The 21,997-nt window shown below is 31.1% G+C and overlaps 6 protein-coding genes and 1 pseudogene across 6 annotated transcripts in view; 5 read left to right on the top strand and 2 right to left on the bottom strand.

Annotated features, from left to right (window-relative positions):
* The first annotated feature begins 45 nt into the window (after positions 1–45).
* On the top strand, positions 46–955 carry LOC106352914 (annotated as a pseudogene).
* LOC106352913 lies at positions 954–2,771 on the bottom strand. Its single transcript, XM_013792568.3, has 4 exons — positions 2,214–2,771; positions 1,845–1,983; positions 1,520–1,580; positions 954–1,256 (listed from the first exon to the last, which is right to left on the bottom strand). Exons 1-4 carry the CDS (start codon positions 2,638–2,640, stop codon positions 1,122–1,124), a joined length of 762 nt encoding a protein of 253 aa, XP_013648022.2. The 5' UTR covers positions 2,641–2,771; the 3' UTR covers positions 954–1,121.
* A 12,033-nt stretch (positions 2,772–14,804) lies between these two features.
* Positions 14,805–15,961, top strand: LOC106352912 (copper transport protein CCH). Its single transcript, XM_013792567.3, has 3 exons — positions 14,805–14,978; positions 15,345–15,420; positions 15,543–15,961. The coding sequence occupies exons 1-3, from the start codon at positions 14,970–14,972 to the stop codon at positions 15,839–15,841; spliced, it is 384 nt and encodes a 127-aa protein (XP_013648021.2). The 5' UTR covers positions 14,805–14,969; the 3' UTR covers positions 15,842–15,961.
* Positions 15,962–16,750: 789 nt separating this feature from the next.
* LOC125576607 lies at positions 16,751–17,991 on the bottom strand. Its single transcript, XM_048737033.1, has 3 exons — positions 17,569–17,991; positions 17,357–17,434; positions 16,751–17,040 (listed from the first exon to the last, which is right to left on the bottom strand). The coding sequence occupies exons 1-3, from the start codon at positions 17,876–17,878 to the stop codon at positions 16,910–16,912; spliced, it is 519 nt and encodes a 172-aa protein (XP_048592990.1). The 5' UTR covers positions 17,879–17,991; the 3' UTR covers positions 16,751–16,909.
* A 435-nt stretch (positions 17,992–18,426) lies between these two features.
* LOC106355534 (putative BTB/POZ domain-containing protein At2g40440) lies at positions 18,427–21,942 on the top strand. The gene is made up of 4 exons (XM_048737032.1): positions 18,427–18,850; positions 18,947–19,127; positions 19,469–20,261; positions 20,346–21,942. The coding sequence occupies exons 3-4, from the start codon at positions 20,121–20,123 to the stop codon at positions 20,802–20,804; spliced, it is 600 nt and encodes a 199-aa protein (XP_048592989.1). The 5' UTR covers positions 18,427–18,850; positions 18,947–19,127; positions 19,469–20,120; the 3' UTR covers positions 20,805–21,942.
* On the top strand, positions 18,671–19,671 carry LOC106412970 (BTB/POZ domain-containing protein At3g56230-like). The gene is made up of 2 exons (XM_048735554.1): positions 18,671–18,845; positions 19,469–19,671. Exons 1-2 carry the CDS (start codon positions 18,671–18,673, stop codon positions 19,669–19,671), a joined length of 378 nt encoding a protein of 125 aa, XP_048591511.1.
* The window catches only part of LOC106357451 (putative BTB/POZ domain-containing protein At2g40440), a 2,226-nt gene continuing 1,830 nt past the window's right edge, over positions 21,602–21,997 (top strand). The window contains exons 1-2 of the mRNA XM_048735553.1: positions 21,602–21,742; positions 21,812–21,991. Of these exons, the coding sequence (XP_048591510.1) occupies positions 21,602–21,742; positions 21,812–21,991 (321 nt within the window). The remainder of the gene's footprint in view (positions 21,743–21,811; positions 21,992–21,997) is intronic.

The raw sequence follows: 21,997 nt of genomic DNA, 5'->3' as shown, positions 1-21,997 counted from the left end.
AACCATTTCCTTTTCTTGGTCTATGTATTATGAGAAATATCATTCTTATACATGTAATTTGCTCATCCATACGAATTCTTTCCTATGAAAAAAATCCAAAATAAAATAATAGCAATAAAAAAGGATAAATATCAACAGTTATAACCATGCAAACAAGACTCTTCTACAAGTAGAGATCCCTACCTCCTTTGTCTCTCTTTAATATTGTGTTCGTGTGAGATCTAACAACCGTTAGACAACCTTTTGAATCCGACAATAACCAGACACAAACACACAGTAACATGCTAAGAAGATTAAGAGATGACGTGGAGTACTCTGGCCTCGATAAGGAGCAAGAAGAGAGATCCTTCTACTATGGTGGAGCCTCCGTACCATTCGTATGGGAGTCAAGGCCAGGCACACCCAAACACAATCACTTTTCCGAGTTCTCTCTTCCCCCGCCACTCACGCCGCCTCCGTCTTATTACTCCTCCGGGATTTTGTCAACGCCAAAGAGACAGAACAAGGTGCGAGCAAAACTAACTAGAATCATGTCGATGTCTATGTTCCATGACATCAAGAAGGCCAGTAACAGTAGAAAGACGACGACCAACTATATTTCTGGGTCTACGTCGTCTTCATCTTCGTTTTCCTCATCACCAGTGAGTCATGTTACAAAGAGCATGAGTTTAGGTCGTCACCGACCTTGACCCTGTGTTACTCCAATGGTGGAAGAAAAGTTTGAAATTCTTCAATGGGGAGTATGAAGAGAGCTTTCTTCTCTGTTTCTGAACCTGGATCCACTGGTAAAGCTCTCACCATCGGTGACATGAACAAAATTTGAATATGTTAATTTATTGTGTTCTTGATTTGTTGTGTGAGCTGTTTGCTTCATTGAAGAGAGAGTGTTGTCTTTGATGTGTAATTGTAATTGTATGATGTATATATCAGAATAAATATCTATATAGTTCGTCTCCCAGTAAAACCATGACAAATATTATAAACTGATAGATCTTTTGTATACACAAACGTTGGCATGTCATGTGTACTAAGGGGTCAGTGAAATATTCTATGGGAGAAGAAGCCTTAGCTATACACTGATACGAACAAAACGGGTTATGGTGTGTCATTGATATCCTTACTTAATCTAAGTCGCTACTAGATACCTCTTCTTCTTGCAGCTCAAAAGCATCGACCTCTGCAAAGTAGGCTTTCTGCTGCTCAATATATTCCTGATCCACATTATCTTCTTTATGCTTCTTTACTGTTCGCTGCCTCTGTAATATAACCATAGATACATGATTAGATTCAAGCAACCAGTAAGTAGAAGGCTCTACAAATGGATAAGAGGACATATAAGTTGCATATCTCATTGCAGAGGCAGGAAAAGTTGTTACCGATCAATGTTGAAACATAAGATGCATTGATATACAATTTGCTAAAGCCCAAAAACCGATAGACCCACAGACAGATCAAAGCAACAGAGACTATTACACTTCTGATAAGTATATATAAATAGCTAGAGCGTTCCAATTTTAACCTTTCTAGGAGCCACTTTTGAGGGCTTCGTTTTATTCTCATCTTCTTGAAGTTTCCTCTTCCTGTGATACAAAACAAACGACCTGCTTGAATTTTATACAGGCCACAAAATGCTAAACAAGTTTGATGCGCATAGTAGGTTCAACACTAATACCAGTTATCTCATCTAGATTTCTTACTGATAAGATTCTTTCCAAAAGAAGAGAACCAGACCACAAGAGAGCAGCATACACTGTGTCCTACCCTGATTCTAAATGTCCATAGTACTACCATATCTTATATACCCAAACCCCAACATTTCTATATCAGTAAATGAGTTTTCATACCCATGGCTTGATAACAAGTCAAGACGAAGGCGAGGCATTGCACTGGAGGAAGACACGTCTTTACTCCTTTTTCTCCCAGAAGCCTTCCTTCTAACAATGTAAACCGAGTAAGGCTCAGTAAAATCCTTGTCACCAGCACCTAAAGCATAACACAGTTCTTAAAACATCAACTTGACGATGACCACCAACCCAACTAGTTCTCCTCCACTATAGCAAGAAACGTGACAAAGCAAACACGAATCAAAAGATTCTTCCTTTAACCCAATACACAAAACCCTAGAATAGCGGACAAATTCAATTCAACTCAAAATCGATATCCTAGAACCAAATTCGAGCAAACCCATTGTAATTGAAATCAATTACACTCACCGGAGCGTGGCCGAGGCGGCGCGGAGGCCGCAAAACCTAGATCCGCGGACATACGGCGAGTCACGGGTCTTAACCGTGACGCGGCACCAGCGTCTGGTTTACCGACATCATCCGGTTTCGAGGGAGGAGAAGACGTGGTGGCCGCCGGAGATCCCAGATCGACGGACGTACGGCGAGTCACGGGCCTAACGGACTTGGGAGCGTTTCCCGTTCCGGGAACAACCTTTGAGGAGTTATTGACATCTTGGGCTTTCTCCTTGAGGGAGGTTTGGTCTACTAATCGCTTGAGAGAAGACGAGAGGCTCGGATTCGCGAATTTGACGGAGGAAGGAGAAGACGGAAGTTGGGGAGTTCTGGAGATGGTGTTGGTGCAATCTCCGAGGGGTTTTCTCTGTGGTCTTCCTGCGAGGGGACGGTGAGGTTCCATATTGCTCCGGCGAGTCGGACTCTTCGGATTCACCTGAGGTGACACTTGGATTGGCGGGAAGGTGGAGGGTGGAAAGAGGAAAGGGGAAGAGTTCTGAAGAAGAAGACTCGCGGAGCTGGAGGATTCTATTGTTAGTGGATTTATTTATGGGCCCATTTTTGGTTAATTATTAGTGGGCCTATATGTTGTAGTGATCAGTGTATTAAACAAATCATTAGATATCAACATCTTCTAGTATGTATTCATCTAGGCTTAGGCATCGGTTGTTTGGGTGCCCGTTCAAGTTCGCATCAGGTTTTCCAGGTTTCGCTTCTATTTTTGTAACATGTCCCAGGTTTTCCAGTCTAATAAAGTTGCAAGTACAGGTCGGATTCAGTTGGTTTTAGTTCGGTTTTATATCACATTTTAAAACCCATAAATTATTTGAATTCATTTTTTTTGTATCAGTTCGGATTATACTGAATTAAAATACATAATTAAAAGTCTAAACATAGGAAATTTAATACTTACAATGAATAAAAATATATTCGAAAGTTTATAACACTAAAATACTTAATAATGATAATCCAAAACTCAAAAAAAAAGTACTCCATAACACGCGTGGTATATATACCATATACATAGTGATAGTTGTATATGTTCGGTTTAGTTTGGGTTATGTTTTAGTTATCCATATCAACCACACCAAATCCATATCCAAAATATCACAATATAAAATCTGATCGGGTTATTTTCTGGATCCGAACCCGGAGATCTTTATTTCGGGCTAGGTTCGGATTTTGGTTTTACGCCTAATTGTAATTCATACCATGATCTATTCCCAAATATAGTTCTTTTTTTTTCTTTTAAAATTACATTCAATATTATAAAATGTTTGGACTTTTATTCTTTTTAAGTAAGAATTACTTCTATACTTACAAACAGTAAGATTATCTTATTACAAAAATTAACAATATACTTTTTATCATCAACAAGCTTCTGACTAGAACATTTTACTTGTTATTTTTTAAACGAGGGGTAGACAAAAGTAAAAAAAAAAAAGAAGAATACAAGTCTCCCAAACCCCATAAAGTTTTAACCACAAAGACACCAATAAAGAAATTGATATATAAGTTCGAGTGAGAGGAGTAGGGGTGGGCGTTCGGATACCCGTTCGGGTTCGGATCGGATATTTTGGTATAGGGGTATAGAACCCGTTCGGGTATTTCTATATTTCGGGTCGGGTTCAGGTATTTTTAGTTCAGGTTCGGTTATTTCGGGATCGGGTTCAGATATTGAGATTTTGAAAGAAAAAAATTAAATTTTTCATTTTTATGTTTATTCTATTTAAAAATATAGATTTCACTTAACTGATTTTTTAATTTTTTAATAGATTGAATGATTGATAGATTTGGAGATAACATTCCAAAAATAAATAAACATTAATTTGGCTATTGTTTTGAAATTTCGAATGTAACTTTTGTTAATACATGAAACAAAAAAACTTGACATGCATTTTAATTGAGTGACATATCATTTTTTCCGTAATTATATGTATATTATATATCTTAAAGTATGTGTAGCATTAATATAAATATTTTAAATAAAATAAGAGATGTAAACAAGAAATATAAGGATAAGTATTTATGTTCGGTTATCTTCGGATATTCATTCGGATTTGGATATTACCCGTTCGGGTTCGGATATCCAATTTCTCCTAAATCAATATCCGTTCGGGTGTTTTGCTATTTCGGTTCGGATTTCGGTTAGGGTTTTCCGGGTCAGATTCGGATACGGGTTCGGGTATCAGGTAAAATGTCCATCCCTAAAGAAGAGTGTCAAGATGGATAACAAAGCATCTGATCAAACCATTATAGAGGGTGATTGGTTGAGATATAATAAGTGTCTTTAAAATTTAATTTCTATCTACGGCTATAAAAGTAATCGATTTTTCTAGTCTTTAAAGATAAATCCAGAAAAAAATAGCAACTTATTTTCTAAAGCATTATTTAGTAAGATATAAAAAAATATTGATGTAGGAATATATTTTCATTTTATTATCTTTCTTATTTAATTCTTACAGCTAGATCAAAATACAACTATATATTCTGCTATAAAATTTCTGCAGCTACTTTACAACCAATCATCCACATAGTTGATAATTTACCGGTGCTCGACTACTATATCTTAATTAAAGAATCCCGCTATGAATGAATACTTTAAACTCTTTTTTTCGGATAAACTTATTAGGAATAAATGTCCCACATCATTTCTACACAAGAGCTTGTTGACAATCTCCTATATATTAATTCTGGAGCATTACAATATGTTTTCGTAGTCATATGGTATCATTAGGATGATTTTTAGAATTCTTAGAAAAATAAGTTGGTCCATACAAATATATATTTCATTTTCTTATTAAACTAACTATTAAATTGATTAGTAGTGTACAAAACAATATTCTCAATGATTTCCTTAAATAAAATATACGGAATCACCTAATATGGCTAACATATATATGATAATTAATGATTATAAATAATTATTTGATAATAATCACATTAAGCATATAATAAAAAATTGTATTTTTCTTATATGTTATATTTTAAATTTTTTTTAAACGACTATAAATGACTAAAAATGGTAAAAGTTTCACACTGAAAATTTTGTGATCAATCTTTTAACTTTCTTTTGTTCAACCAAGATACAAATAATCATAAATCGTATGAATATGAATTATCTTTGATAGATATTTGTATTATATATATATATATATATCATTTAAATTAAATTATATACTATATAAATATAAATATATATTTAATTTCAAATTTTGCATTAAATATTGAGATCTTAATATTTTAATTTTGAAATTTGTATTGATAAATCTCACATTAAAATCTTTGTGATTAACAATTTAAATTTTTGTTACAGCAAATATACAAATATTAATAAAATCATATGAGTAGAAATTGTTAATAATAAATATATATATACAAATATATATATATATATATATATATGAAAATATACTATATATATATATCTATGTCAATATTACTAAAGTTGAATTATATGCCATATAAAGTAAATAAAATGATTGTTTGATTTATCTAACAAAAATATGATTGTAAATAAACAAAAGATATTGGTTTTGATTTATGTGTTTACTAGATATTTGATTGGTTAAATATTTAGTTTGTTTTACTAAAACTTTTTTTTAGTTTTAGTTTCAATCGGTGGAACATTGCGTAGCTAAAAACATAATTCAAAGACATGTTTTGTAAATAAAATAATAACTTAAATTAAAATAATTAAAATATATTACATTTATGGTCACTTAACTTTTACTTCATATAATTATTTTACTAAATAAAAAGTTGTTCCTATTTCACTTAATTTAACCAAAACACGTAAAAATAGTCTTTTTATTAGTTTATAAAATCAGTTAGGCATGAATATTGGCTATCCATTTTGGTACGGGTTGTTATTTTTGGGTATCATTTTTTTTTTAAATTAGATCCCGCTTGAATATTATAAATTTATGTGAAAATTTTGAGTTGAGTCTTTCTGTGTCTGGATGAATTTGGTTTTGATGTATAGAAACTTAAAAATATATAAATAACAAATGTATTTGAAATGGGTTTTGATATTTGTACAAAAAATAACCATATTACCTGATTTTGTCCAGATCTATTGAATACAGTTAGTTATAGTATGATTCTTCTAAAATATTTATGAAAAACACATATCAATGTATGAAAATGTAAGAACTAATATCCGCACAATCTCTAATAAGAACTTATAGCAACATACATTTTACGTGACTTGCTCACATATAATATTAAACTACTGTATATAGTTTTAGAAAGCTTAATGAATAAACGTTTGTTTAAACATATGATTTTAATAAATTGAGAGTCAAATCGCAAGTATACTACTAAGTAAGTTTCAAAAAAAAATACAGGATTTTAACGTTAAACCCCCTTAACTAAGTTTGTTTTGCGTAAAATCCCTCAAATTAAGTATTTAACGAAAAAAATTCTCAAACTAAGTTTATATAATGAATTAAATCCTAACAGGTCATAATTACCACTACTACCGGTAAATCTTTAGTTTAGGAGTTTCTACATTAAGTAAACATAACTGAGGAGTTTTACCATTAAAAATGAAAATAAATTAAAAAAATTTAAAATTTTATAATATTATCTAAAACTTAGTAACTTAAATTTTCAAAATTAGCAACTTTTTTTTGTAAATATATGAGTTTGATGTGTTTTAACATCAACATTATATATAATGAATTAAAATGTAAAAACCCAGAAAATATAATAAAAATTGTCTAAAGATTTACATGTAATAAAATTACTAAAATATTAATAATGTAAAACAAGAAAATATAAGAAAAATTATATCTTATCTAATAAAAATGTAATAATAAATCTTTAGATAATTTTTATTATATTTTTTGGGTTTTTAAAATTTTAATTTATACATATATAATGTTGATGTTAAAAACACATCAAACTCATATATTTAAAGTTTTTTTTAAAAATGCTAATTTTGAAAATTTAAGTTATTTATTTTTAGATAATATTATAAATTTTTATTTTTATTTTTATTTTTTTATTTTTAATATAAAATCCCTTAATTATGTTTATTTAATGTGGAAACTCCTAAACTAAAGATTTACCGATAGTAATATTAATTATGACTTGTTAGGGTTTAATTCATTAAATAAAGTTAGTTTGCGTGTTTTTTATTAAATACTTAGTTTGAGAGTTTTTACCCAAAAGAAATTTAGTTGATGGGTTTTAACGTTGAAAATCCAAAAGTATATTACTTATCTAATAAAATAACGGGTGTTTTTCAAAACCAACCCATATTTTCAAGTCAAATCCAAAACCAACCCCTTTTTTTTTGTTCATACTATTCATCAATAAAATTTCCATACTATCCTTATGTTTTTGAATTATTCACAAAATTGCCATTTTTATTTATTTTTTTATTAATTTCGAAATTAACAAAAAACCAAATACACCCTAACCATTTCTTCTTATTTACAAAAATGCCATCATCATCAATTTTTCCAACCACCATGAACCACCATTTTTAAGCTCTAAAGCTCTAGAATTCAATTTTCAACCACTTTTTTTTTCATTCTAACCCAAAAAACTTCATTTCCTCTCCTTTCCTCTACATTTCCTCTCATTTCCTCATAACTATCATTTTCATAATCACAAACTTCATATTTTCGAGTTTCTTCATTAGTGAATCATTAAAGATGCTTCTTTTTGCTCATATTTGGAGTTTGGACGGTTGAAAAGGTTAGAAACGAGCTTTACACATGAAAAAGGTAACTATTTACATGGTTTTCGTTCTTTTTTCAAATCTGTGTCGCGACGGTAGATTGTTTTGTATGTCTACGCCTCCGTGGAGACTTACGATGCAGTCTATTTGTCAACGCACGGGTTAGTTTTGCAATTGACCAGACAAATTTTTTTTCTAACGCAGACTTCCCCAGTAGTCTCCGTCTTTACCTTTGACAACAAAAATAAAACTTTCGGTAGACTTACTAAGACGTCTACCTAAAAGAGGTTAGTTTTTCATTTGACCGAACTTTTGACTTTTCAAAATAGACTTCAACGGAACTCTACAGAATGTAGACTGCCACCGAAGTCTATAAAAGGTCAGTTTTGCATTTGACCAAAACTTTGACTTCGTGGAATAGGTTAGTTTTGTGTTTGACCAAAAAGTTTAAAAAGCAATCAAAAATTTATTAAATTGTAGACTTCATATGCAGTCTTCTTATCTTAAAAAAAAATGTAAACTGCGTATAAAGTCTACTTTTTTATTTTGGTCAAATGCAAAACCAACCCGTCGGATTTGAGAGTAGACTTCACAAGAAGTCTACACACCCGTAGACGTTCATTTCAATCTACTGATTTGAAGTCAAACTTGGTCAATTGCAAAACTAACCTCTTTCAAAAAAATTCCAACATGTAGACTGCATATGAAGTCTAGTTCTGAAAGTCAAACCTTGGATGAATTCTGGTCAATTACAAAAAGTAACCTTTTTAAATTGTAGACCGAAAAGAAAGTCTACATGTACAAAATCACAACTTTTATTCAACTATAGAAAGCAACCCGTAAAATGGTCAATTGCAAAAACCAACCCAAAGAGTAGACCTATTTGACAGTCTACGTCTGTAAACTGAAAAGAACGTCTACATCTTCAGAGACTGAATATTAAGTTTGCATAGAAAAATCTATAAAAATGTGAATTTGTGTATTATTCATTAAATTTTTTCTATATTTTTTGTTTGACAGTGTGTGTTAGTTAATCCTAATGGGTTTGAGTGATTTTGAAAAGATTTTTTTTTATAATTATGAAGGTATAATTCATTTGATTTGACAATGTTGTTAGCTAATAATTGTAGACGTATTTGTAAGTCTTCGTTTATAGTTTTGCTAGTAAGGCTAAGCTTGTTTCAAAGCTGAAGTCGGTGACTGTGGAATATAAATTTACATTCTCAGCATATAAGACAACGAAAACTCTGTATGTGGCTAAGTGTCGTGTTCAAGGATGTGGTTGGAAACTTAGAGCGAGTGTGAAGCATGGGCCAAAGACATTTTAGATGACAAAATATTCGAAAAGGATGAAGAATCGGAAAGGTTGAAGAATGTTCCTTGTGCATGATGGCTGTACACATGGTAAACTTCTTGAAATGACACAAGAAAATTATGATCTGGACAACAAAATTGAGAAGATGGTGCTAACCTATTTCTTACCAAACATCATTTAAAACAAATGACTCCGAATAGGAAAATACTTCTCTTATGCCTGTCACGAATAATCGACAAGTACGGAACTTGATCGAGTTATCTAAGACACACTTTGTACGCCTTTGTGTATCAAGCCTGCGCCAAATACACTAAAAAATTTTGGATTGACTATATGTTAGATAATAAGTGTAGACGTTTTTGTAAATCTACAAATGTAGACTGCAGTTGAAGTCTACGTCGTAAATTCTATTAAAAGTGTATTTGTGTATTATTCATCATATTTTTTCATGATTTAATTATTTTACAGTGTATGTTAGTAAAATTTTAATGGTCTTGGATGAATTTCACAATTTAATGTGTTATAATTATACACTTGATACTTATTGCAAATTGTTTTGATTAGTGTTATTCTTGAAAATTTTTGGGAAAATTTTGTATAGATTTTCTTCTTCTCACATGTGTGTTAGTTATTATTTTAGCTTATGGTGGTTTTACTTGTTTGGTTGGTTAGATCTTGTGAAAAAATTGATATCTAACAAAAAATTAATAATATCATACAAGTGAAAACAACTAAAAATGAATACAATGTTTATAGATTATGCATTAAAAAATTATTTAAAAATTAATATTTTATTATGAAAGTTATTACAGAGCAATATATTAAAAAGTATTCTTGAGTATGTTTGATTTTTCATAATCTTGATGCTTCAAATAAAGTCTTGGAAAAAGTACCTGCAAAATAAGATAGAGTTATGAGAAAAACATAAGATAAAAAATAAAATCATATTTTAGTAGACTTTTTATTAAGTCTACGTAAAGTTATTGTTTAGTAGACTTTAGTTGAAGTCTACACTAATGGAAAATTTTCATATCTAAAAGTGTGCATTTAGAAAATTTGAAAATACTTTGTTCTGGAAAATATTTCAAAAATGGTTTTTTGTCATCCTTGTAACAAAGCAAAAAGATAATGTATGAATCTATAAATTTAGTTCATTATAAACACAAAATATCTTATAATGAATATATGGAAAGCTTACATTTTTGGGAAGATGATTTGAAAACATTGGAAGAGAATACCTGCAAAATAAAATAAAAATTATGAAAAATAAGATAAAAACTAAAATCATATTTGAGTAAACTTCTAATGAAATATGCTTAAAAGTCAAGGGTAGTAGACTTCATTTGAAGTCTACCAGCCGTAAGTTTTAAGTAGATTTCAAATGAAGTCTACTCTATAAAAAAAAATAGATCTGAAAAATAAATACATTAAAAATATGAAATAAGTTTAAATCTAAAAAACTTTTAAAAATATGATTTAATAGACAAAATAGTTATAAATTAAAGACATATTAATATGAATTTTAATATGTAACTTTATTTGAATATAAATACTAGAACACATATTTTAAATCTATAGATGTAAACCTTACATTTCTAGGAGGAGAAGAGAACAACTATGGAAGAAAATACCTGCAAAATAAGATAAAATTATTAAAAAACATAGAAAAAAAATTAAAGTCATATTTTTGTAGACTTCCAATGAAGTCTGCTTAAACTTTGTGGTTTAGTAAACTTCATATGAAGTCTGCAAGCTTTAATAAACTTCTTTAGAAGTCTACACTGTCTGATAATTTTCAGATCTGAAAAAATTATATATTTTGAAATGTGAAAATAATTTTAAATCTGAAAATACTTTACATAATAGAATTTATAAGGTAAACTAGTAGCAAATTAATGTAGAGAGCTTGATCTATAAATTTATTTGAATATAAACATGTAAATACATATTTAAAATCTATTAATCTAAAACTTACATTTTTAGAGGAGATGATGAAATCCATGAGTGATAATACCTACCAAAAAAAGATAATATTGTGAGAAATAAACATAAAATACACATTTAAAATCTATAGATCTAAAACTTACATTTTTTAAAGGAGAAGATGAAAACCATGAATCATAATATCTAAAATGACAAGATAATATTGTGAGAAAGACTTGAGAAAATTTTAGAGAGAAAGAAGATAATGAGAGAGATTTAGAAACAATTGAGAGAATTTTAGAGAGAAGAGAGAAAGTTTTAGAGAGAAGGGAGAGAGTTTTAAAAACTTGTGCAGCCACTTTAGAGAGAGATTGTATAAATTTTGTTTATATAGGGAGACAAAAATGTAACTAGGTTAAAATTTACGATACTGTAGACTTCGTTTGAAGTCTACTAAAATTAAAATTTTGGAGTAGATCTTACCTTAACATAGTAGACCTTTTTGGAAGTCTACTATAATAATTTAATTATTGTTGTTTATTCTTTATTATTTTAATAATTTTAATATATGATTTATTAAATTTATTTTTTTATTTTTTAATAGTTATAGTATATGATTTCACTTTTTTATTCGTAAGGAACTTAACTTATTTTAAATATAATGATTTTTTGTAAAACAAATTGAAAAATATAGACAGAAAAAGACGTCTTCAGATAAATAGACTTTATTGTAGGTCTACGAAACCCTAAACCACAAATCTCAAACCCTAAATGTTTTGCTTGATAATCAAAAAGTCACATTTATACAAAATATAAACCACTAAACATTAATATGCAGATTTAAGTTAATAAAACAAAAAAAAAAAAAAATCTAAAATCTAACCCTTTGAAATCAACTACTAAAAGACATAACATGTTAGAACCTTTTGTTTGTAAACTATGAACATAGTCTAACACATGATAACCAAATTAGTATATATTCTTCAAAATTGTTCGATTATATGAAATTTTAATTTATTTACTTCATATTATCCATTATATTGATGATTAGTTAAAAATATCACAATAATTATTTTTATACATTTTTAAATTAAATTATTAGATCAAATTAGAGTGTAGACTACAAAACAAGTATATAAAGTAGACTTCATAGGAAGTCTATATATATGTAGACTTCTTTTATTACGTGTAGACTTCCAAAGGATAGAAACGTAAAATACATTTCTGTTTTTTGTTTGGTCATAAGGGTTAAATAGTACTTTCACTACTCATTTAGGTTGGTTTTGCATTTGACTGAAGGTGGGGTATACTTTTACATTTGACTTGAATATTTGGGTTGGTTTTAGCAAATGTCCCTAAAATAACAAACAACTAGATGATAACCCGCGCTCTGCGCGGAATGATTTTTTAAAAATATGTTGTATTTAAATATTATAAATAGTATACTTTGCTATGAATAACTTTTTTTTACATTTGAATCTTAGGAGTGGACACTCGGGTACCATTTGGTTCGGTTCGATTTGGCTCGGTTCGGTTTGTTCTGATCTTTGCGAGTTCGATTTAATTCGAATCTTTGCGGGTTTGGTTTGAGTTTGTATTATGATAACTACTTTAACTTTAAAAACAAAATAAAATTCATATATACCTTAAATATCTCAAAATCTAAAAATAAAAATAATATATAACATATAAATTTGAATAATGTATGCCAAAATACTTAAACTTAAAATATAATTTGGTTTACCTTAAATATTTGGATATGAAATAAATAGATATTTTAAGTAATTTTGGTATTTTGAGTATCCTTTAACTATTTTAAACATGTACTTTTAACTATTTATATATATTTTTAAGTACTTTGGACAACTCAAAAAATATCTTATATATTTTGTATATTCTTTAAATATTAAATTTAAAAATAATTAATATATTTAAGTATATAAATATGGTTCGAATATATTCGGATACCCAAAATATTTTGTTTCGGATCCGATTCCATTATGGTTCTCTAGATACCAAAATTTTGAACCCGTTCGGATATCTAACCAATTTTGATTAAATTTCATTACTACCTTTCGGATTATATTTGGTACGATTTTTTGGATTCAGATTTTTTGCCCAAACCTATATTTTTTATTGTAACAAAATTTTAAACGAAATTGATGATGATTCGTATTGATTTTGGGTATGGAATCATTTTTAGGCCAAAATACATTCTTCTATGTACGTGGCCCATCTAGTTAAGGAAAACAATGGACTGAACTAAAGAAAACATTACCATTTCAGATTTTTAATTGATACTTTCAAATTATTCATTTTCGGTATTGTGACGAAGAGAAAGGGGGTAAAGGTTACGAAAGCAAATTTGTTATGCAATCTATATTCTCGCTAGGTGATTTCAATAGTTTCTAAATAAATCTTTGTTGTATCGACCGAGATTTAGTAATTTATAGACGTTTTAAAAAATTCAAAATATAACATATAAAAAAAAAATCTAATTTTTTTATTATATGGTTAATGTGATTGTTTAATTTATTTTAAAAATATAAACTTTCAAATATGAGAGAATCTCGTAATAAATAAATTGTATTAAGTTGTTATCGATTATTTGGTGTGCAAGTCAAGTTAGTATGAATAATATCTTGTTAAGAATCTTGTAGATAAGGATTATATTTTTTGAAATATTTGCTGAATAATATCTTTGTAATTTTCTTGTAGATAAGGATTATATTTTCGAAATTAGTAGTTACAAATATTTTTTTAAATAAATAATACATGTAATTCCTAACTTATACTCTATTTTTTTAAAAAAATTAGATTTTTATAAATAGATATCATATTTTGGCACTTTTGATTTATATTATTGAAGTTTATATAATGACATGTATCTCTAAGTCTCTAATTCATGTGTTCATAATGGCATGTATCTCTAAGCCTAATACAAAATCAATCAACTTAGAGCCAAGTAACATATATACAAAATGAGGTGTAAAAAAAGTTATCATATCTAATCTATTATAGAAGCAAAGAGGAACCAAACATATACATGTTCAGTATAGAGAAAATTATATGATGTTGATAAGAGAAAATTATAAATCAACTTAGAGCAAAGTTTAATCTATAGTAAAAGAGGTCCAAGTGAGAGTTATTGAATTGCTAATATAATTGTAAATATACAATCGGTATAGTTTAATAGAGTAGATAGAACATAATTAGTTTGGTTGTTATAATATAATAGATTGTTTGTTTAATTTAAGTTATCTTGTTTTAATTTTATTGTATAATTAATTGTAACTAACAGGATATAGTCCATAAATTATGTAACACACTAACAAACTTGAAACAGTCCAAAATTTAAATGACAACTTCAATGGTAGATAAATTTAGGACTCTATTTTAATAGAGTAGATTAAACTTTTGACTGGCCCCATATAAAATGTAATAAAGTAAGTATTTGGTACTACAACAAAAGATGTGTACTGCGATAAGACCTCATAGTCCTTCGTTCCTTTGTACTTTTCTAGTTTTGAACCTTCGGTTAGTGGATTTTAAAGGAGTTTGGTAAGCTTTTTCTACATCCGGTATAACTAACCTTCCTAAAAACTTTGGAATATGGTAAGTGCACTTATTCTAATAATGTTCTCGTTTCCTTTACGCTAACTCCTCTAACGAATCTTTGCTTTTTTGCGTTGCTATAAATAATCAAGAACACACCATTCATCAAATTACAAAGATCTCATTATCTAACTCAGATCATCTATCTGAAAGGCTTCTCAATTTTGGTTCATCTTATATTGTAGCCATGTCTCAGGTAATTATGTGACTTTGATCTCTCTCTCTGTCCATCATCTTTCTTTATTTTCTCTCTTTTTGGTTCTTCCTGGTTCTTTTTGGCTATAAAAAGATGAGTTAATCTTCAAGCAAGCACGTCTTTTAGTGTTCGTTTCCTAATGATGCTACCAATTGTTTAGGATAAACGCTCATTAAGATATATTGTTCTAGAGTAGCATATGTAACTAATTTGTTGGTATAGCATTACCGCTCTTCATTGTTGATTTAGATATAAAATTACCTATTTATGTATATGTATTTCGGGCCGGATTCTTCGGATCAACATTCCTCGATATATATAATCTTGTTCTAACTTTTTAGGATTAAAAATGTTTAATAAATGCAGACTGTGGTCCTCAAAGTAGGTATGTCATGCCAAGGCTGCGTTGGTGCCGTCAATAGAGTCTTGGGCAAAATGGAAGGTATTTTTTATAACCTATTATTTTTAATGATTTTAAGTACTGATTTTAAATACTTTCTATTAAATATTTTACTATTATGCTTGTAATTTGCTGACTAAAGGTTTTATAAAAAATGATCTCAGGGGTTGAGTCATTTGACATTGATATAAAGGAGCAAAAGGTGACAGTGAAAGGTAATGTGGAGCCTGAAGCAGTTTTTCAAACAGTTTCAAAGACTGGCAAGAAGACTTCTTACTGGCATGTGGAGGCTGAGGCTGAGCCTAAAGCTGAGGCCGAGCCTAAGGCTGAGGCCGTGACTGAGACTAAAACCGAGGCTGAGACTAAAACCGAGGCTGAGACTAAGATTGAGGCTAAGGTTGATGCAAAGGCTGATGTTGAACCAAAACTCGCAGAAGCTGAGACTAAGCCATCAGAAGTTTAAGTACTAAAGATGAAAATGGGGCTTTTTATCTGTATTTGAATTGTTTCTTATTGTCTTTGAATCGTGTGTTGTTGTAAGACTAAAAAATTTATGCTTTATCGACGTACCTAACATTTTCAAGTTTTGATAACAAGATGTTGGACCCATGTTGACATGTTGTTCCGACTTTCTTTTTATATGTTTTAAGTGTTTAACTGATTAAATATTTACGAAAATCTTATACTATGGACGTAATAATAACTTAATCCACTCAGGCATCTGTCTGAATATGCGCAAGATGAGCCGGCCTCAATAATTTGGGACCCCAAAACAAAAGTTTATTTACGGCCTATAAATGTTTAAGATGAAACATGTACCCCGACTCAAAACACAAATGGAGATAGCCTTGCACGTGGTGCTCGCATTCAGCCGTCTCATATAGTGTAAGTCGACACTTAGTTAGCGAGTGTTAATCGAGTCTGTTTATGCTGACGAAAAAAAATGTTAAAGATGAAACGTTTATTGGACATGATATTAAGGTGGGATTTGAACTACATTTTCCTATAAATGTTTCAATTTTTTAGAATAAATAGAGCTTCCTTTCCCTTTGGTGTTGCACAATGACCAAAAACTATTACACTATGGAATTTCCCCTAGACGTGACCTTAAAGTTACATATCAGTATTTATGCGGCCACGAGCTGAAAATAAGAAGCACCGGTCTGGGCCACATTGATATTATATTTCGTATGAATAGTATTATAAATCTATACCAGAGAAAATAAGTCTACGGATTCGATCATATGAAGAACAATCCATTCTTTCTGTTTTGCAAATTCTTTCGTAGTACTTCATTTCATTTAATGAATTTTTCTGATTATGTGCTTGATAAGACTCAGAAAGCACACTCTAATATTTTTTCCAGAAGGGTAAGAGCATCATTATCCCTAGAAACCCATAAGGTTTCTTAAGTACACTTTAATGATTATTTAACTAATAAATTTTAGCTAAAAACCTTAGTTAAAAATCACCTAATTTTTAAGCTACAATGGTAGGTTCTTAATTTGGGTTTCTTAAAAAGAAAAAAAAATTACTTGTTTGTGGTTACTTGTGGAGGAGTGTAGATGAATACGTGATCGTTCCACTCCCAAGTCTGTGATTCTTCCACTCCCAACTCCGTGACTCGTGTGCTCACATCTGCCTCGTCTTGTGTCGTGTTACCTGCGTAGAAAACAAGAGTATATATATGAAACATAAACATAAATACGGTAACTTCATAAGAGAACAAGAAACATGCCACACTCGTTTAACAACACCATCACACAAGAAACTTAAACAGAGCAAGAACAGAGATTCTTCTTAAACTTAAACAAGCATTCATCACACGCTAATCACTAACCACAACCTAACTCCGCGCTGCATTTATTAACCACCTCTATCAAGTACTTCAAGCATTCAACACACACATATTCACTTACCATAAACTAAGTCTAACAAGCGACAAAACCCAAGACTTCAAGAAAAGTAGACTTTTTACCACTGCTCCACTCTGTGAAACAACAAGCATGAGATGCTCCCACTGCTCCACTCTGTGATGAATCTCTCAATGCTCCCACTTATCAGTCCGTGACACAGAAAAGCACAAGACATTACAGAAGCATGATTATCAGTCCATGACACATAAACATACATTAACTCCATTACAAGACACTTAATTCCATTACAAGAAGGATCTGAAAAGGATCTCACCGGTCAGAAGAGAGAGGAGATGGGGTCGCAGCGATTGGACGAGCGACGATTGAAGGGAGGAGACACTTCCTTTACCAACGGAGAAGACCAGAGAAGAGAAAGACGGACATGACGGCGATTGAAGGAAGGAGACGCTTCGCGACGGAGAGGAGAAGACGAGAGAAAACGCCGATTGAACGGATGCTCCGGTTCCCTTCCACGGTGAGAAGATGAGAGAAGAGGAGAGGAAGAAAAGAAAAGAAAAAAAAAGAAAAAAAAAAAAACAAAAACACATGTTGCTGACACGTGTTATAAGAAACTTTTCTATCATCGGTTACAAAAACCATTAACTAAGGATCGGTTATACACTTTTAATTTTGTTTTGATTTAATTAAATCATCAATTTTAGTTAAGGATCCCATTAAAGACTCGCGATAATCATGGTCTAAGTAAATTAATCTTGAAGCTATATATAAATGGCGTATATATCTATGGAAGGGGCGACGTGCTTGCACCACACATATTTTCTGTTGAATGGTTGGAAGTCATTTTCTTTTTCCCAACTCCCAAATCTCCACATTCTTGTTTCCTTTCTAATTAATTTTTCATTAATTAACTCATCATCGGTCATGTACATACGAAGAATATCCAGCGTACAAATAGACGAATTTTTTTATCATCCATTATATAAAATACAATGAAGTTTCGAAGGTCCAACTCGACTCCCCCCCCCCCCCCCCCCCCCCCCCCCCCCCCCCCCCCCCCACACCTAAAAGATTCTTTCGTGAATTAATCATTTCATCGTTTTTCTTTTTTGAGAAAATCATTCCATTTTTTGTCGTGTTTATTTGTCAAATTATGCTCAACAACTGTTTACGTAAACAATCATGGAGTTGATTATAAACGAAAATTGTATATAAAAATGTTCAAGAACGTAACCATCTGTTACCAACTCTTGAACAATAAATTAACAACTTGAGTTGAAAGCAAGAAACTGCTCGTCCATCATCTTCCCTTGTCGAGCTTCTTCATATCCTCAAGTTTACTCCAAAAATCTGCAAGATAGACAAAAACAAAATAAAACTGGAAAACCAAGAAATTGGATGGTTCAATTTGTACAACAATGCCATCTATTTTACGACCACCGAGGAACACGATATGCGGATCATGCTACGAAGGTGCTCGAACCACTATCGCACTGCTCAAGAAGCTTGATGGCTCGAAAGAAGATAATGGCAAATTGACCGATAAGTCCACCTTCAACAATGGCTCCGCTCTTTCTTCTCCTTTGTTTTCTTGTGAGGTACTTCATTATGTACGCTCACTTAGGTTTTCAGTAAGCTGCCTGTCAAAGTTTTTATATGTCAATTATATTACATGAATTTTTATTATATTCCAGTCGCAACCACTTGAGAAGGTGATCAAGTAGATGGAAAATATAAAAGAAATTGAAGACGAGCAGAAGAAGAGAATAGTTTTCTTCAGCAGCTTTGTTTCGGGATTCAAAGAAAGGCTTCATGCTGATATACTTTTTATACCCCGGCGATGACGGACGATACATGCACATACAGCTTTTGTTGGTAAATTTACTGATCTCTACTTTATTTTCTTATATATAAATATGGCGAATATTTTCCTTTTTGGGGTTTGTGGTTCTTTTCTACATTATGTTCCATTCACATGAAACCATAATTTATAGAGTTTTTCTAAAAATAAATTACTTCGTTTTATGTGGTTGTTTTAAATTAAAAATCGATATACTGTATCGATTTTCTTAAAATTAATTTATAAAAGAAGAATAAAAGAAATTTGTAACATGTAAAACATAAAATAATGCAACCGTTCAAAGTTATTTTTCAATCGAGACTTACTTATTCGACTCTATATGATAATATTTTGTCCTTTGTGTTTATATAATCAGTGATCTTCAAGAAAATTCTAGATTCAGACGAATACAAAACCGCCACAGAATACGCGATAACGCTCCAAGAACTAAAGTCAGAGGAACTTCAAGCTCTCTTGGGTGGAGTTTCTATACACCGGCACATTGCTTCAGACAAGTTGGAGAAACATGTATATACTTTGTTTGTTGCAGCTGATAGGTACACGATTCATTACTTGTAAGAGTTCGGCGAGAAACATATGCTTAGTTCCTTGGAAACCACTAGTGTTCTTGATGTCTCGGATCTTGGTTCGAGCAAGACGCTGAAGGAAGCTGCTCTAGGGTTTGTGGTACGGAACATGGACGTCCTCGTTTTCAAAGACATTTTTTCAAGAATTCTCAAAAGTTCTATTACGAAAAATGGTTATGGCCCCCAATTGGCCCGTTAGAGAAAGTAAAGAGAACCCAACCTCAATTGGTCCATTATAGAAAGAAAAGAGAACCCAATTGGACCATTCTATTTCGTTTTGTAAGGGATTAACATTCCTACTTAGGATTAGCAAACTGTCTCTATTTATATAATGGTGATCTACTCGAGTTTTCTTTGATCATACTATTGCCTAACTAAATTTAAACCTATTTGTTTTATTCTCTCTCAATCGTCTGCTTGTTTTCTTAAGAAACTAAAGCTATGGCCGATCAGCAAAGAAACATGGATCTTTTCCATGATGGTCTAGCGAAGATCTTTAAAGAACAATGGCACCCCGATGTACTGTGTTTCGCTGGCGAGGATGATCACGAAGATCCTATCCCCGCCAATAAAGTTATTTTGGTATGTAACTTTCAATTATTAGTGTAGCATGCAAAAAAAACGTCGCCCAATTTTATGGCTAACCGATTTAATGATATATCATAGGGAGCAAGATCAGACGAACTCAGAGAGCTTTTTGATGGTGATGGTAAAGAGACTGAGACGATCATTCTCTACGGAATGAACCATGAAGCGCTAGAGGTTTTTATCGAGTTCATGTACGTTGGAAATTCCATACAGTACTCCGAGAAGTTGAAGAAGCATGCAAGGTCGTTATACTTTGCAGCTAATTTGTACAGCATTCCCTTATTACGAGATCTATGTAGGTACCAACTTATGTCTTCACTTAACATTGGGAATGCTCTTGATATTTTGGAAATCTCGAAAGACGATCCTCGTGAGAAAACCCTCCACGATGAAGCTCGGTGTTATGTCATACGTCACATGAAGGAGATTGCTTTTACCAGAGAGTTTAATTGGTTCGTGAAGAGAAACACAAGTTTAACCGTGGAGCTAATTAGGGTTCTTGCAATAAGAGGGGATAGAACATACCCCAAAAGATAAGAATAAGAATTTACTTGTCTGCTACGTATAATTTAGTCGTCAAGAGCTTTAATGAGGGTCGTTTGCTACCTTTGAAAGTTTCAGTCAAAAAACTTTTTTTGTTAATTTTTTTTTCAATGCTCGAAATATGAATGCAAAACTTAGGAGATGTTTACTGGTTGAACCAGTCTGGTTCTAATCTCATGTTCACCATTATTTATACCTGGAGTTTTTTCTAAAATTTTAAAACATAATTTATTTTACATTGTAAAATATTAAATAGATGATTTTACATGTGAGAATTCATCTGACGATTTTATTTGCATTATCTTAAGATTTTTTTTAATCTACATAATTATTAATAAATCGTTATTTTCAAAAATCAAAATATAAACTCTTGGCATATAGCATTAATGAATTTTCATTCCAACCAATAAAATAAAAGACATTCACGAAATATTTCTAGTCAATCAAAAAAAATAAAGCAAAAATTAAGATAGCATAATTTAATACTAAGTTGATTGTTTATAGACCAATTGGAAAAAATTGATTAAATAATATATTTTCTAATCATTGATAACAATGGATGAGTCTACAAAATACAAATTTTCACAAAAAAAAAGAAGAGAATAACCGGTTATAAATTATCTGATGATTATCAATTAGTTATTGCTACCAATAACAACAGTTTATTCAACTTGTCTAGTTTTCCTATTAATTAGGATTCTTATTTCCAAAACCTTGTAGATAAATGAAACTCTATTCATATACGTATATAGAGAGTTTTTGTTGATTGCTTGTCTGCAAAAACAAAGGACATGACAACGCAAACAAACTTAGAAGTTTTCGTCCATGGACTAGTGAAAGTTTTCAAAGAACAATGGGGAGTCGATGTATGGCTCAAGCCCGGCCACAACAATGATGGTGACGAACTCATCGCCGCCCACAAAATTATTCTGGTATGTGAATATCTTAAATCTTCATTCTTATTTAAACGTACGACCAACGAATTTTTGATGATATTATAGGCAGCAAGATCAAAGGTGTTTGCGACCATGTTTGAATCTGACAAAATAAAGAACTGGACTGTTCACGAGACAATAACTCTCTCCGATCTTAAACGTAAAGAGTTAGAGGTTTTTGTCGAGTTTTGTTACGCTGGAGATTGCAATGCCTTCCGAGAAGCTGAAGAAACATGCAATGTCCCGGTACTA

The sequence above is a fragment of the Brassica napus genome, chromosome A7, assembly GCF_020379485.1.
Source record: "Brassica napus cultivar Da-Ae chromosome A7, Da-Ae, whole genome shotgun sequence".
In the NCBI taxonomy this organism is placed as follows: domain Eukaryota; kingdom Viridiplantae; phylum Streptophyta; class Magnoliopsida; order Brassicales; family Brassicaceae; genus Brassica; species Brassica napus.
This window is presented reverse-complemented; position numbering and strand designations above follow the sequence as displayed.

Bases quoted from the DNA above. Each gene is read 5' to 3' on its own strand.
- LOC106352913 (XM_013792568.3), bottom strand. From the start codon at position 2,640: ATGGAACCTCACCGTCCCCTCGCAGGAAGACCACAGAGAAAACCCCTC. The intron at 1,581-1,844 runs GTATGAAAACTC...TTTGTATCACAG, and splicing joins GACTTGTTATCAAGCCATGG to GAAGAGGAAACTTCAAGAAG. The intron at 1,257-1,519 runs GTTAAAATTGGA...GTTATATTACAG, and splicing joins CAAAAGTGGCTCCTAGAAAG to AGGCAGCGAACAGTAAAGAA.
- LOC106352912 (XM_013792567.3), top strand. The intron at 15,421-15,542 runs GTATTTTTTATA...AAATGATCTCAG, and splicing joins AGTCTTGGGCAAAATGGAAG to GGGTTGAGTCATTTGACATT.
- LOC125576607 (XM_048737033.1), bottom strand. From the start codon at position 17,878: ATGATAGAAAAGTTTCTTATAACACGTGTCAGCAACATGTGTTTTTGT. The intron at 17,435-17,568 runs GTGAGATCCTTT...CGGACTGATAAG, and splicing joins TCTCCTCTCTCTTCTGACCG to TGGGAGCATTGAGAGATTCA. The intron at 17,041-17,356 runs GTAAAAAGTCTA...TTTTCTACGCAG, and splicing joins TTTCACAGAGTGGAGCAGTG to GTAACACGACACAAGACGAG.
- LOC106412970 (XM_048735554.1), top strand. From the start codon at position 18,671: ATGCCATCTATTTTACGACCACCGAGGAACACGATATGCGGATCATGC. The intron at 18,846-19,468 runs GTGAGGTACTTC...TTATATAATCAG, and splicing joins TTCTTCTCCTTTGTTTTCTT to TGATCTTCAAGAAAATTCTA.
- LOC106355534 (XM_048737032.1), top strand. From the start codon at position 20,121: ATGGCCGATCAGCAAAGAAACATGGATCTTTTCCATGATGGTCTAGCG. The intron at 20,262-20,345 runs GTATGTAACTTT...GATATATCATAG, and splicing joins CCGCCAATAAAGTTATTTTG to GGAGCAAGATCAGACGAACT.